Source organism: Chroicocephalus ridibundus, chromosome 3 (assembly GCF_963924245.1).
Source record: "Chroicocephalus ridibundus chromosome 3, bChrRid1.1, whole genome shotgun sequence".
Taxonomy (NCBI): Eukaryota; Metazoa; Chordata; class Aves; order Charadriiformes; family Laridae; genus Chroicocephalus; species Chroicocephalus ridibundus.
The window spans coordinates 111,881,881-111,895,285 of NC_086286.1; the positions used below are offsets into that span (position 1 = coordinate 111,881,881).

Sequence of the window (13,405 nt, forward strand, 5' to 3'; positions counted from 1 at the left end):
GTAGCCCTTTAACAGTAGTACTCTAGCAGGGACCATCATCACAGTAAATGGCCTGGAATAGATATAATCACTGCGTTATTCCCTTGACATGCTTCCGTAATTCAGTCAGTCAGAAGGATTTCTATCTTTCATTATGTTACCCACAGATATGACATGAATTTTGCATCTAAAATTCTAATTTAAAGAAAAAGCTTTTCCTCAAATTCATATACTTCTTTGGAGAAAGGGCCATCGATTATCAAGCACACAGAAATTGGTTATGATAGTAATTTCACGTTTCACTACATGTGTACTAGAGCTCAAGGTAATTTTGCTATTTTATACTGAAAGCATCATCAACTAACTAGTGTATGCCTGAAAACAAAACAACGTTAAGCATTAAAAATAATTTTTGCTAAAACAGTTTTATTCTAGAACAAGTATTTCTGGTATTTAAGGATAAAAAACACACTTGCATTGAAATCCTGGTGCTTTCACATTGTCTTCTGTGTCCTATGGCTGCCTTTCCTTCTCTAGCTGCAAAGCCCACTTGGCAGTGTTGGGTTTTTTTTTTATTGTTTTTACGTACTTTAAAGTAAAAGAAACCTAGATTAGAGCTATCAAGCCCTGGAAAAGGTGAAGCTTCTGGTGCCTTTTTTTTTTTTTTAATCTATTCAGAAGGGCTATGTGTAATTACACTCTTTATCAAAGAAACCTAACTACAATTTGGCATCAGTAATGTTTACAGTTCCGTAATGTACTGTAATAGTTCGAGATACTTCAAGAAAACCCTCCAAATACTGAGATGCTTATTGCAATTCCCTTTAAAAGATTCAAAAGCCTTCTACTGACTCTGCATTTCCTATTTTTATCTTCTTTATAGCATACGGTATTATATATTTGAAATATGCTTTCCACATAAAATCAAACTTGAAAATACCCACTTAGAAACAATATTTCAGTAAATAGAGGGTTTAAGGCAAGTCATTCATTTGGAAAAATTAATTTCCATTTGTTAATCCTAGATTGACACAATTTTATTCCACCCCATCAGTGCCTTGGGATACACAACGTACATTCAGCAAAGGGCACACATATGACCCTATGGACATACGCTGCAAGTCCTGAGTGCCCATTGAAATAATGGTAATATCTTCATATAAGGCGTGACCCACAGGGACATGGCATGGGAGGGGTTAATTTGTTTTGTTTCCAGTCTTGCTACTGTATGTGATTTTCCTAGGTAATGCATTCTTTTCTTACTAAACATCTTTGCAAACAAATACAAACCCCTTTAAAAGGTGCTAAAAATGGGTTTCTGAAAACATACAAAATATATTCATCATAGTATTTCCTCAATCACTGTTTTAATGCTTGATATCTGCAGGTTATTTCTTGTTTCTGACTGAAACTATTATTTGTTGTGGAATAACTGTTCTTTTGCAAAAGATTTTCTTCTTCTAGTTTTTTGGACCACACGGGCTGGATGCTTTCATGCTTTTTACTTCCTTTTTGAGTTCTTTTCAATGGAAATACCAACAACACCAGGATGCTGGCAATATGAAGACAGAAATAGCAGGAGCTAAAAAACAAACAAAAATAAGAATTCAATAAAACTGACCACTCTTACAGGATGCTTAAGGAATAAACTGTCAAAACCTACTCGCATACAGTACTTTGCATGTAAGACATTTAAGTCAGAAAGACATTAATTTTTCCTTTTTAAGAATAGTAATAATAAATGAAGTCTTCCCCCACAGTACTTAGTGCTGTAACAGAGATGTAAAGTGAAGAGAAGTCTGCTTTTAACTATTTTTCCCCAAAAGTAACTTTTGGGAAGTCATTATCTAGTCTTGCTATAAAACAGTTCAAGTGCATATAATAATCTCAAAGACATCCTCTGGTTTTCTTTTTGGTTCTTTTGCTTGTTTGTTTTTGTGGGGGTTTTTTTTCCCCTCCCCCAGTAAAAATAAGTCTATTACAACAGGAAAATGAGATCATTTTATGGTTTCTCATACACAACAGAAAGTGTGTTCACGCACTAGAAGAGAAATACAGTTTGCTCAGCTAACAAATAAGTCTTATAATTATCACTAGAACAGTCTCAGAAATCTTATGCCATAGAAAATACTTCTATTTCAAGTTAAAGAAAAGAAAAAGGAAACAGGTAGAATGTGCTTACCTGTAGAAGGTGAAAGAGGGTTTCACAGAGAGCAGTACAAATGGCACGACTGTGTAACTTATTGCTACTTGAGTTGCCATCCATGTTATAATATCATAACATAGTTTAACAGCAGGAGATTCAACAAAATAGTGTCTGATATTGTTTCTTATCTGAAAAAGCAGATGACAGTAAGTTAGCTTAGGAATAAACAGAGTTTGTTGCGCTTCCACAAAATTCATAGGATGTATTTAAACGCTACAGTTTGGTCAAGTATCTTTGAACAATTCAAAATACCCATCAACTTCAACAGGAGTCAGTTCAAGTTTCCTTCCTTTTAGGATAGTGCGCTTCATCCAGCACAGGAATTTAAACACTTAAGAATTTAAGTGGAATTTAAGCAAATGAATACACGTTTAAATCCAGAGTGAGTTTGGACTACTTGTCTGGTTGAGGCAGACATTCTATCCTATCAAGCTATTCTGTAAATACACAGTGTCTGAGTAAATGAAAACCAGAATGCTTCTGTTGAAAGCTTCTATATGGTAAGCTGTTTTCATACACTCGCTATTAAGATGTATTTTAGGACAAGTAGGGTATAAATCAGAATATACAAAATATCAGCTCCAATTACATATTTCAGGAGTCTTAATAACAACTACTATGAAGTGCGACTATTATCAAAGGACTCAATTTTCTATGCTGAGTCTTCTTTTGTTTGCAAAATTCTGTTCAAACAGTGGAATACCAAAGGTATTTAGAGAAATCCAAACCCCACATAGGTTCAGTTCCCTTACAACTCCTGGATTGTAACAGAACACATGGAGGACTAGCGTGTACTGATTTCATTCTTTACCTTAAAAACCTTTTTTATCTTTCTTCTTCTTAGCCAAATTCCCCTGTAAGTATCACATTCCAATTCAGCCTTTGCTTGGTTAAGCTACGTAAAACAAGTCATTTCTAGCCACATACCCTTCATCCCAGTGCCTGCCATCTCCCCCCAGTTTTCTCCTATGATCACGTACAATGACTCGTTCCTGAGTTCTGCAAAACTTGGATGAGGTTTCACAGAACTTCTTGTGGAGAAATCTAGCATTTTAAGACTTGAAGGACAACTTCCAAGATAAATCTGTAATTGCCCCTAGTAAACACCTGATTATGAAACATGTAATGATTAAAGGGAGTAAAAACTAGTTGAATACATGCTTAGACATGACAGGAGAAGAAAATGGGGGTCAAGGCTGCTAAACTTTGCAGGCTTGATAAAGGCTAGTAGAATTAAGATGCCATCCAGAGGGACCTTGACAGGCTGGAGAGGTGGGCCCATGCCAGCCTCATGAATTTCAACAAGACCAAGTGCAAGGTCCTCCATCTGGGTCGGGGCAATCCCAAGCACCGATATAGGCTGGGCAGCGACTGGCTTGAGAGCAGCCCTGAAGAAAAGGACTTGGGGGTGCTGGTGGACGAGAGGCTCAACATGAGCTGTCAGCGTGCACTAGCAGCCCAGAAAGCCAGTTATATCCTGGGCTGCACCAGGAGAAGCGTGGCCAGCAGGTCGAGGGAGGTGAGTCTCCCCCTCTACTCCACTCTCGTGAGACCCCACCTGGAGTACTGTGTCCAGCTCTGGAGACCCTACTACAAGAAAGATAGGGACGTGCTGGAACGTGTCCGGAGAAGGGCCATGAGGATGATCAGAGGGCTGGAGCACCTCTCCTGTGAGGACAGACTGAGACAGCTGGAGTTGTTCAGTCTGGAGAAAAGAAGGCTCTGAGGAGACCTCACAGTGGTTTACCAGTATCTTAAGGGGGCCTACAAGAAAGCTGGTGAGGGACTTTTTAGGATGTCGGTTAACGGTAGGACTAGAGGGGATGGATTAAAACTAGAGACGGGTCGATTCAGATTGGACGTTAGGAAGAAGTTCTTCACGATGAGGGTGGTGAGACACTGGAACAGGTTGCCCAGAGAGGTGGTGGAAGCCCCATCCCTGGAAGTTAAGGCCAGGCTGGATGGGGCTCTGAGCAACCTGATCTAGTGGGAGGTGTCCCTGCCCATGGCAGGGGGGTTGGAACTAGATGATCTTTAAGGTCCCTTCCAACCCTAACAATTCTATGATTCTAAGTAATAAACATGCTAAAGCACTTCTAACATATCTTATCAGTTAATATTAAGTAACTGTTCATACAAAAACCAACAATATTTTTATTTAATAGTCTATTAACTGATACACATGAAATGTGAATACAAGGCAGCTTATTAGCAAAGCCCAGGACAAAGTGCAGTGAGCACTCCCGATTTACTGGACTCACCTTACTGAGAGAACACAACAACTTTTACCTGTGAACTGTCCCTGAACTTTGGCTTTTGCACCAGTCCCTGGCTGAGAAATGTGATAAATGTCAAAAGTTCATTGTGACAAGAGCCTGGAAAGGAGAAGGGAGCTATACCTATTGTAAAGAAAGGAGTCAGTTCTGTCAAACAAGGACGATACCCACATCTTTGTGAAGGAAGAGGAGGAGCATCTGTTTTATTACTGTTAGTAAGAACCTAAATCTGAAGCACCAGCTTCTCCTAGCTATTACAGCAAAGAGCAGTCTGCTTCGTTTCTCATTCTCCTGGTTCTTTTGACAGGAAAGTGATCTGCTATGCTGCTCTGAGCTGACAGGTCATTTTTTTTGTTCCTCTTTCCCCTTGAATAACAGGATAAACCTGCCTCTGTTCTTATTCAGCTTTCTCAAACAGGAATGAGAGATTTCTTGGCAGATTTGCTGGTTCCATATGGTTCTGAATAGCAGCTGTAAAAGCTTGTTAATGTGACTGCACTTCTGGCTGGCCATTTTTGAGTAGTAATAGAGATATTTATCTGCTGGTTGACGAGGAGCATTCTTTAGTTACCATCTTTGCAATAGTATTGGACAGAAATTAGGGAGGGGGACAGACTTGATAAATACATAGTACTGACCCCTGCAAATTTTAAGCTAGCGATAATCAGTGATAAAGTTGGGTTTTTTTAAATGGTCTTAGATATCATCTTGTTTAGCATGACATAATAATACATGATCAGTTAATACAGAGAAAGGCCTTTCACAAAAGATACGCTACATAAGTGTTATAGGCTGTGTACACTCTTGCTTGTTTCTACTGACCAACCCCTCCTTAGTAATCATCCCACTGCTCTCCTAACTAAAAAAAGTAAACAAAACTATCTGACAGATTGCTTGTGTGTCAACTCGTATCTTTGGACTACAGAACATGATCAGTTTTCTTTTACAGAACTGCTTTTAAGAAGATGCTTGGTTGGTACTTACAGCTCTTGCTGCTAGTGTCATTAGTACTCCTGTTAAAAATGTTAAATAATATCCTGGGTAAACTCCATGCCAAATGGCAGAGAGGATGAAGGTCTGGATCGTTGGGCTGAAGGTGGCTCGCTCATAGCACACTCTAGCAAGTCAAAGATAATTCAAGATAAATAACATGAGACACAGATCACCAACAATCTTCCCAGTTATCATTAACATATTTATACTTTTAGCAGTTTCATCTCCAACATATCATTTGCAACGCAACTGCAGTTTACTATTATTTAATAGTGTTGCCACTATATTATGACTTACAGGAAATACTTAAAGCTATTCACAGCTCCTGATTTAACCCCTCAGCGCTAACCTATGCTCAGTGTCATCACATATGGTACTTATCTACAGTGAAGTGATACAGAAGCATCCAAAGATGGGTGTTGGTGTTAATAAGGGATCTTGAGCCATCCAAGAATGCATTTGAAAAGCTACACTGGAAGGCATGGACTATCCCGCAAACTCTTGCGATGACTCAGATATGTATTTTTCATAAAGTGAAAGCTGCTTATAGGAGAAGGAAAAAAGTAACAACTACCTTCAGTTTTGAGTAAGTGAGGCTACAGTTGAAAAATGTGTCTGTGCATGGCAATTAGGTGAGCACGATGATGAAATTACAATTAATGACTCTAGGGATGTGAGAATATCAAATAAGGACAATGCTGACCTTGGCTATTTAAAAATGGAGACTCTGAATTATTAGGCAAGGTCCTACAGTAAGGAATTCTAGAAAGAAAGGGAAACTGGAATCCAAGAAAAGCAGTTTCTAGAAGACAACATTAAATGACACAGTGACAAACCATCATGATGTGGAAGAATGATAGGAAACATGGTAAGGTCCTGATATGGCTTCATCAAGAGTTCTTTAATGTCTTTAATGATCTGAAAACCAAAAGCAATAGGAAATATGGAAACAGATGCACACTAACATGAATCAAAAATAAACAGCACAGGCATGCATGAACACAAATCTCAGGCTAATATACAAAAATGAGTTTTAACTAAAAAAAGCCATAGACACCAATATGTAAAAAGGTTTTGTAAACACATAGCAAGTAACAGAGAAGAGAATGCACATCTGTTATTCAAAGAGGAAGACAAGATAACGATACAGAGGGCTGAAACATTCACTACCAATGTAACTACTTTACTACAACTTCCGTATATACCAAAGATTACTGAGACCAAATGATACAGTAAATTTTAAAGAGCAGAAGGTAAAAAGGTAGGATCTGAACAGGGAAAGATCAAAAATATATTTTGCTAATTTAGTTTGTTCCAGTCAAATAGATGTGCTAAGTTTTATCTTATGAGGTCTTCAGTGCAGGCTACCAGCAGAGCCCCCTCCCTCTGCCGAAGGCCTTCACTAACAATGCCTGTTAAGATGAGAACATGGGCCTAATTAGGGTGCAGGTGCACGCACGCGTAATACACAACTCTGTGAGGACATTTGCCTGCAACAGATCACCTTAAAGAGGAAAGCAACATTGGCCAGACTAAACAGTAACCAGGGAATTTCAAAGAGATTTTTGAAACAAAGATGGTGTCAGCCTAAAAAGTAGAAAAGCACTAGGAAAATTTGGAACAAGACAGGGAGACATCTTGGAGCAAAATACTAATCATCAAAACCTGGTTTGACACTGCCAGAAGTCACACATGCATCATGACCTTTGTCTCGGCCAAGACAGAGCAACCTCGCTGGTAGACACCAAGTAGCCTGCATCCAGCCAGGGGACTGTCACTGCAGCGTTTGATCCACAGGGAGCAATATCTCATCCCTGTCAGCTGCACGCACATGAGCTCGTGGCTGGCTTTTCTAATCGGCATGTGAATCAGCTGGTTCACATAGAGCTGGAGCACCCACATCTCCCACAGGCGATGCGTACAAGCGGGGGGGCCCACGTTTCCCAAAGGAGGTGTGGTGTTGTAACCCATGTGTCCTTGGGAGCAGAGGCACAGTTTGAGTGTAACCACGTGTGTGCATGTGCGCTTTTTTAAACTCTTTGGAGTTAGTTACAGGAAGGTGTGTAGAAATTTGTTTATTAAGTCACTACACTAAGCACTTACAAAACATCATCTGTTCTAGTTGTTAATTCTGAATGCGTATTTCACTGACCAGTGGTTAATTATGTCTTGTTAATAAATTGATGAACGGCTTCAATCTTTATTTTGTTTAAACTACTTTAACTAAGCAGTTTTTCCCCTGCAAAGCATTCAGGAGTTAACAAAACTACCTAAATTAACTACTCAAATTTCAGCTATATCAATGCAAGTCAGATAAGATACATACTAGAAAAAAAAAAATCATCAGGCTTCAATTTCAAAGAGTTAAAAGTAAGCTTAAAAAAATCCTCTATGGATTTGTCAATAATAAATCGTGTTGAAACCCTTCACTTGACATTCCTAAAAGCAAACCTAGGAAATATGGTCATCACAACAGGCTGAGGAAGAAATCTATTCAAATATGGGTGGTTCAGGTTATCTATGATTTGCTCTAGAAGTAGGAAGATGCCTCGACTGTTCAGCAAGGTACTCCCCTTCGTCTGGTTCTATACTTTGATTATTAGCTTGGGTGGTAGAATGAGAAGTGGACTTTTCCACCCTGTCTCCCCTTCTTTTTTTTGAGGCAGGTGTGGAAGGAATGAAGGAGATTGGTGTTGTTTTATTAACAGATAGAGCACTAGAATCCAAAATTCTCTTGACAGACTTGGATGATGTTCTCAAATCAACAAGATGAAGTCTAAAGTCTAAAACATCTAAGAGAAGCGGAAGATACAAAACAGTACCCGTCCATTTAATGTTACTGAAGAAGCATAGCTGAGCGTGAATATGAATCAACATCATGAAACACTGAGTATTCAGCTGAGCATGAATCAACACTAGATTGCTGCTGGGGAAAAAAAAAAAAAAAAAAAGACCAAGGTAATACTGTAATGTATTAGCAAGAGTTATCTAAAGAAAAGAAAGGTAGTTAATCTACTCAAAGCATTCAACTCTGCCTGTAACAAGCCAGGGGAAGACCTTGGAGGTCTTAGCCAAAGTACTGCATCCACCGTAAGATGACAGGAAGTTTGGAAAGAAGCCAGAAGAGAGCAACAAAAACCAGAGAGGTTTTGCAAATGTGACCAAAGACAAAAAGAACTGGATGTTTTCTTTGGAAAAAACAATGAACAGGCTGAGGGGGGAATATAACAGCTTCCCCAGTCAGGAAACATTATCATGATATATATTGTTGATAGATGCTATTTTGTAAATATCTACTTTAACTTGCATGGTTGTAACAATAATGCCTTTGAATTTTGTGATCTACATTAAATGTTTATTAATCTTCTTTATTATCTGTAAAGGTTAACTGTGTTTTTACAAAGGGTTTGCTTCTACACACAAAGAGGGTTTAAGTTCAGTTTCTCTTTCAAAAGTATCGGAAAAGAACAGAATGAATGCTGACATGTGGTATTTCTGTATTTCATGTAAGATAAAAGCCTAAGATTTTAGATACTTCCATAAATGGTAAACAAGTGAGGTATTAAAAGTGGACGTTTAAAGTAATACATGAGCTTGCCCTCTATTCAAACACTGCAACTAACTCGATTATTGGTAATATAATATATACCTGAACCAGTATTCATGCCTCGTATAATCATTAAAAAAATCTTTTACTTGCAACAAATCTTTAAGAAAATATCCACTCTTCTCCCTTTCATTGTGGTAGAATCAACATGTCTTTACACTACTCTCAAAAATTCTGCTACAATTTTTCTTAAAAAAATTAAAGAACAAAAATTTAAGAACAATTAATTGTTCTTAAACTGAACTTAGTTTTTCTTAAAAATATTTGTTAAAGGAGATACTTTAATTTTTCTTTGCATCTTCTTTTAACGCCTCCCTGAACAATTGATTTGTATTTTTTTTCTTTCAATTCGTAATAGAAATGGTGCTCAGCTCCATTTAAAGGAGTTTTAGTTTAGCATTATTCAATTTAGGAGCTTTAAAAGTTTGTTAGACCACAACCTTCTCCTATTAAGTTTTAATACTGATAAACTTCTGTTCTCTAACTAAATTAAAATGCATTTTAAAATAGCTTATTTCCTTTATTAAATGATACATTTCAATACCTGCAAGCATGCAGTTCTTCCATAACAACTGTCCTAGCAATAGATTCTATTGCCTATTGAGCCACTAGAATAATCACATAAATTTCAATTTCTGTTTTTAATTGGTTCAGAAAAATATTTAGGGAAGAAGTTAGGGAAGAAAGAGAATACACTATAAAGTTCTCTGAGTGATCCCAAGATGAGGGTCTCTGTTAAACTCACACCTATTCATAAAAGATCATCTATACAGAGAGTGGGAGAAGGGGAACAACAGCCGTGTACTACTCAAGAACACTTTTTTACCTTCTAGTTACCAGAAAGAAATAGTAAAAGCAGAGTGAGTTAGTTCACTGGGTACTATACCCATTTCCCAGACAAGGAAAATAGCGCACCTGAGGGATACTCATTTGCATTTATTTTTTTTTTGCTAGCATATTGGAGAGTTTGGTATTTGCCAGGCACTCATTAAGGAAGAAGTGCAGAAAGTTCTCACAGAATGTATGGAAGTTTGCGTATCACTACGTGTCTAACAAAAAAAAAAAATTTAAAAAAATAGCCTTTTCCACAGGCTAGCCAAAGATGTGCATTTTGCCTACTGCTCTCAGCAACATGCTCTGATCTGAATGCCAAGAGGGGGAAAAAACCCAACAACGAGACACCTCCACAGACTAACACTTTTAGGTTCCCTACGACCAGTGAAGAAAAACAGTTTCTACCATTACCTGGTAGTTTTCAAGCATTACAAGAAGAATGTCCCGTGCAGTTGCTGAACAACCGTACTGTTTAGTGGGGTTTAGCTTTAAATGTTAAATTATCTTCAAAGACATATTTATCTAAGAAAATTCATTGGAGAAAAGCTTTCCTTTAAGAAATAAATACCTTTTAAGCCAAAGAGCTGTTTGGATATTCCAGTTATCAAGAAACATCTTGAAACTTGTGGAAAACTGTAAAGTAAAACCAAACTAATTATTTCTGTAATTGTAAAATGTTACAAAATATTTCAGAATTCTGACACATAAATTATTTAAAAAAAACCCCTACTTTGCAATGAGTTGAATAAGGTATTTACTCAACTACTTACAACCACAAAATATTTTGGAAGTCAACTGGCAAGTAGAACATATTCAAAACAGACTCTTATTTTGCATCCTTTCCTGAGGATGTGAACGCATCATTTCTGACTTCGAACACGTTCACTATCTTGAGGAACAAAACACGTAGGAAAACTTACTGAAATTACAAGCAACTACCCACACTGTAGTTGTGTTAACGTAACAAAATACATGTATATTTTACTTGAAAGAGCCATAAACAAACCTCTATTTGCTGGATTCTCAGATTTGATATTAAATCCCAACGTGCACCTCCATTTTTGTCATAGCCTCTAAAACCAAAGCCTGCTGCATTATTAATTGCATCTGCTGCAATGAAACAAAAAGAAACAAGAGAATTATAAACCACCTGCATTACAAGTTGTGCTTCACACAACATGTAGTTTGTTCAAAATATTTATCACATTTTAAAGGCTACATAGTTATTGTCTTATCACTGTATTAGACAGTTGAACAAACAGGAAGTAATCCAAGCAACACACGGCTTTCAAATCAAGAACTTGTACAAAAGGAAAAGAAGGAAAGGTAGCACTACTGACTGCACGGTACAGATGTTCCCCCCTCTCTCACACCACCTACTTAAGGCTTGCTTGAGCAATTTGACAGAAAAATAAACACAGTGAGATGCCAAATGAGGAAACAGTGGCTAGCTGTCATGATTTGAGACAGCAGCTCAACACCCAGGTGCATGTCTTTGGTCTTCGTTACGCAGCAGCAGTCACATTTAAAGCATAAAGATAAAACTGCACGATTCACTTCAAGCAGGTGCCCAGTCACAGCACCACACAGAGCAGAACAAACCTAACAGAAGCAAACGGTAATTTACTGAGCAATGTGGAGTTTGTCAGATTTCCACTAATGGCACAAGGCCACTGTTAACAACACTTCTGAATCTGAAGTGTTTACAACACGCATCAAAGGTCAAACAGTTCAAAGCAAACAATATTTTTCCCTAGGAGAGAAAGCTGCTACCGTCATCCGGACTATGTAGGAAAATACAAGGGATGTCAGTCTGAATAGCGCCGGTCACTTCCAGTCATCACCTTTGCCTCGGCTTTCTTAGCTCGGACACTGAAGTTTCCTCAGCCACCCTTCTCAAATTAGGATGGCCACTTACAAGGAAACAAGGTTGTTGTGGGTTTTTTTTCCCAAACATTGCCGCTGTTGAGCCAGGCGCTTGGTTGCATGCACCCAAACGTGGACACACATCTGTGAAGCATGAACCCAACCCTGTATCCCACTTAAGTGGATAAATAAGTGACCGTAGGGAGAAGAATGCCAGCTCCCCTCCCAGTTCAGAGGCATCCCAAGGGATTGGAAGCAAGGTACGTAAAAGGCTCTGCATAAACAATACAGATCTAGGTCTCTGGTTACAGGACATGAGCCCTCTCTGTTAGCTCAGAATTCATCTAAAGCACTTAATTAGATTGTCACCTTTTGAATTACAGCTAGCAAGGCAAGAGAAATTGCTCAGTTTGTATTACCACATTAAAAATAATTTGTTTTATACAATAGTGACATGTAAGAGAAATTCCTATCTTTCGCATTTTCCTTTCTTCTTAACAACTTTTTCAAGGTATTAACGCAGTGCATTCAGAAAGTAAAAGAAACGATTGACTCAAACAGTTCCTTTCCTGAAGTTCAGTTTCTCTAGTTATCAACCAGTCTGAAAGAGGGCTTTATGACATTTGATTTAATATAGGGTGGTACTTAATATTTTTATTTCCTCATCAATAACAATTTTAAATAATATCTTTGAAAGCAACAAAACTTGCTGGTAAACATCTAATATCACTGATGTCAACTTCAAACATTAGACAATGATTTTATGCTCAATTAGAAACAGCTGAAGATGTGAACTCCATAACCTCTTGCTAGCTAAAGGCTACTCTTGCTAGCTAGAGTAAGTACTCATTTTATTAACTAGCATTTTAGTAAGTATTCATTTTAAGTAATTCATTTTAGTAAGAGATTTTTTTTTTTTCTTAAGTGCAAAGAATAGCAATGTACAACAGAAAAGCATAACATCCAGCAAAACTATTAAGGGCCTCTCACATTCTACTCATACCATCAGGAGTTTACATGAGGTAAAGTGGAAGGAAGAACGTAAAAAAGTTATTTAGCAAACTAAAATTACAGAGTTGATACAGTTTATTTTCTTTGGTATTTTACCAAAGGAATGCTAGCTCTGCATTGCTAGCAAGTGCATAAGGAGAAATCCATCTAAAGTATTACAGGGGAAAAGAACAATGAAGATTATTCGTTTTTCAGATGACTCCTACTCTTTACAATGACACTGGTGCACAAGAGCACAATATTCTAAATTATTTCATTCCACAACAAGCCCCAGAATTACTATATCCCGACAAGCTGAAAGCACTTCATTCATTGACCAGGAATGAAACCAGCAGCTGTAAATGAGTCATGCTGCTCTGCTACACTAAGGCTTTCTTTATCGCATTGTTTCCCACATATTCTCTCTCAAAAGAATTATGAAACAAATATGTAAAACTGGAGAAGAGGAGGAAGCTGATGAAATCTGTTTTGTGAGCCACTTCCAAGATGTCAGCCTACATAGAACAGCAAAATGCTCTATTTATGTGTTGTTTTATTCAAATGATGTGAATCGAAAAGCAAAACGTTCTTTAAACTATATCATCTATTCAGTGTCTTAAATCAGCAACTATAAGTGTTATCTTTGTCGTTCAA

The 13,405-nt window shown here is 37.7% G+C and overlaps 1 protein-coding gene across 2 annotated transcripts in view; it reads right to left on the bottom strand.

Annotated features, from left to right (window-relative positions):
* Positions 1–385: 385 nt before the first annotated feature.
* The window catches only part of MBOAT2 (membrane bound O-acyltransferase domain containing 2), a 96,923-nt gene continuing 83,903 nt past the window's right edge, over positions 386–13,405 (bottom strand). For both annotated transcript variants that reach the window (XM_063330442.1, XM_063330443.1), the window contains 5 exons: positions 10,902–11,005; positions 10,464–10,528; positions 5,446–5,578; positions 2,162–2,313; positions 386–1,561 (listed from right to left, as the gene is read on the bottom strand). In XM_063330442.1, coding sequence (XP_063186512.1) covers positions 1,339–1,561; positions 2,162–2,313; positions 5,446–5,578; positions 10,464–10,528; positions 10,902–11,005 — 677 coding nt within the window. In that variant the 3' untranslated portion in view covers positions 386–1,338. The remainder of the gene's footprint in view (positions 1,562–2,161; positions 2,314–5,445; positions 5,579–10,463; positions 10,529–10,901; positions 11,006–13,405) is intronic.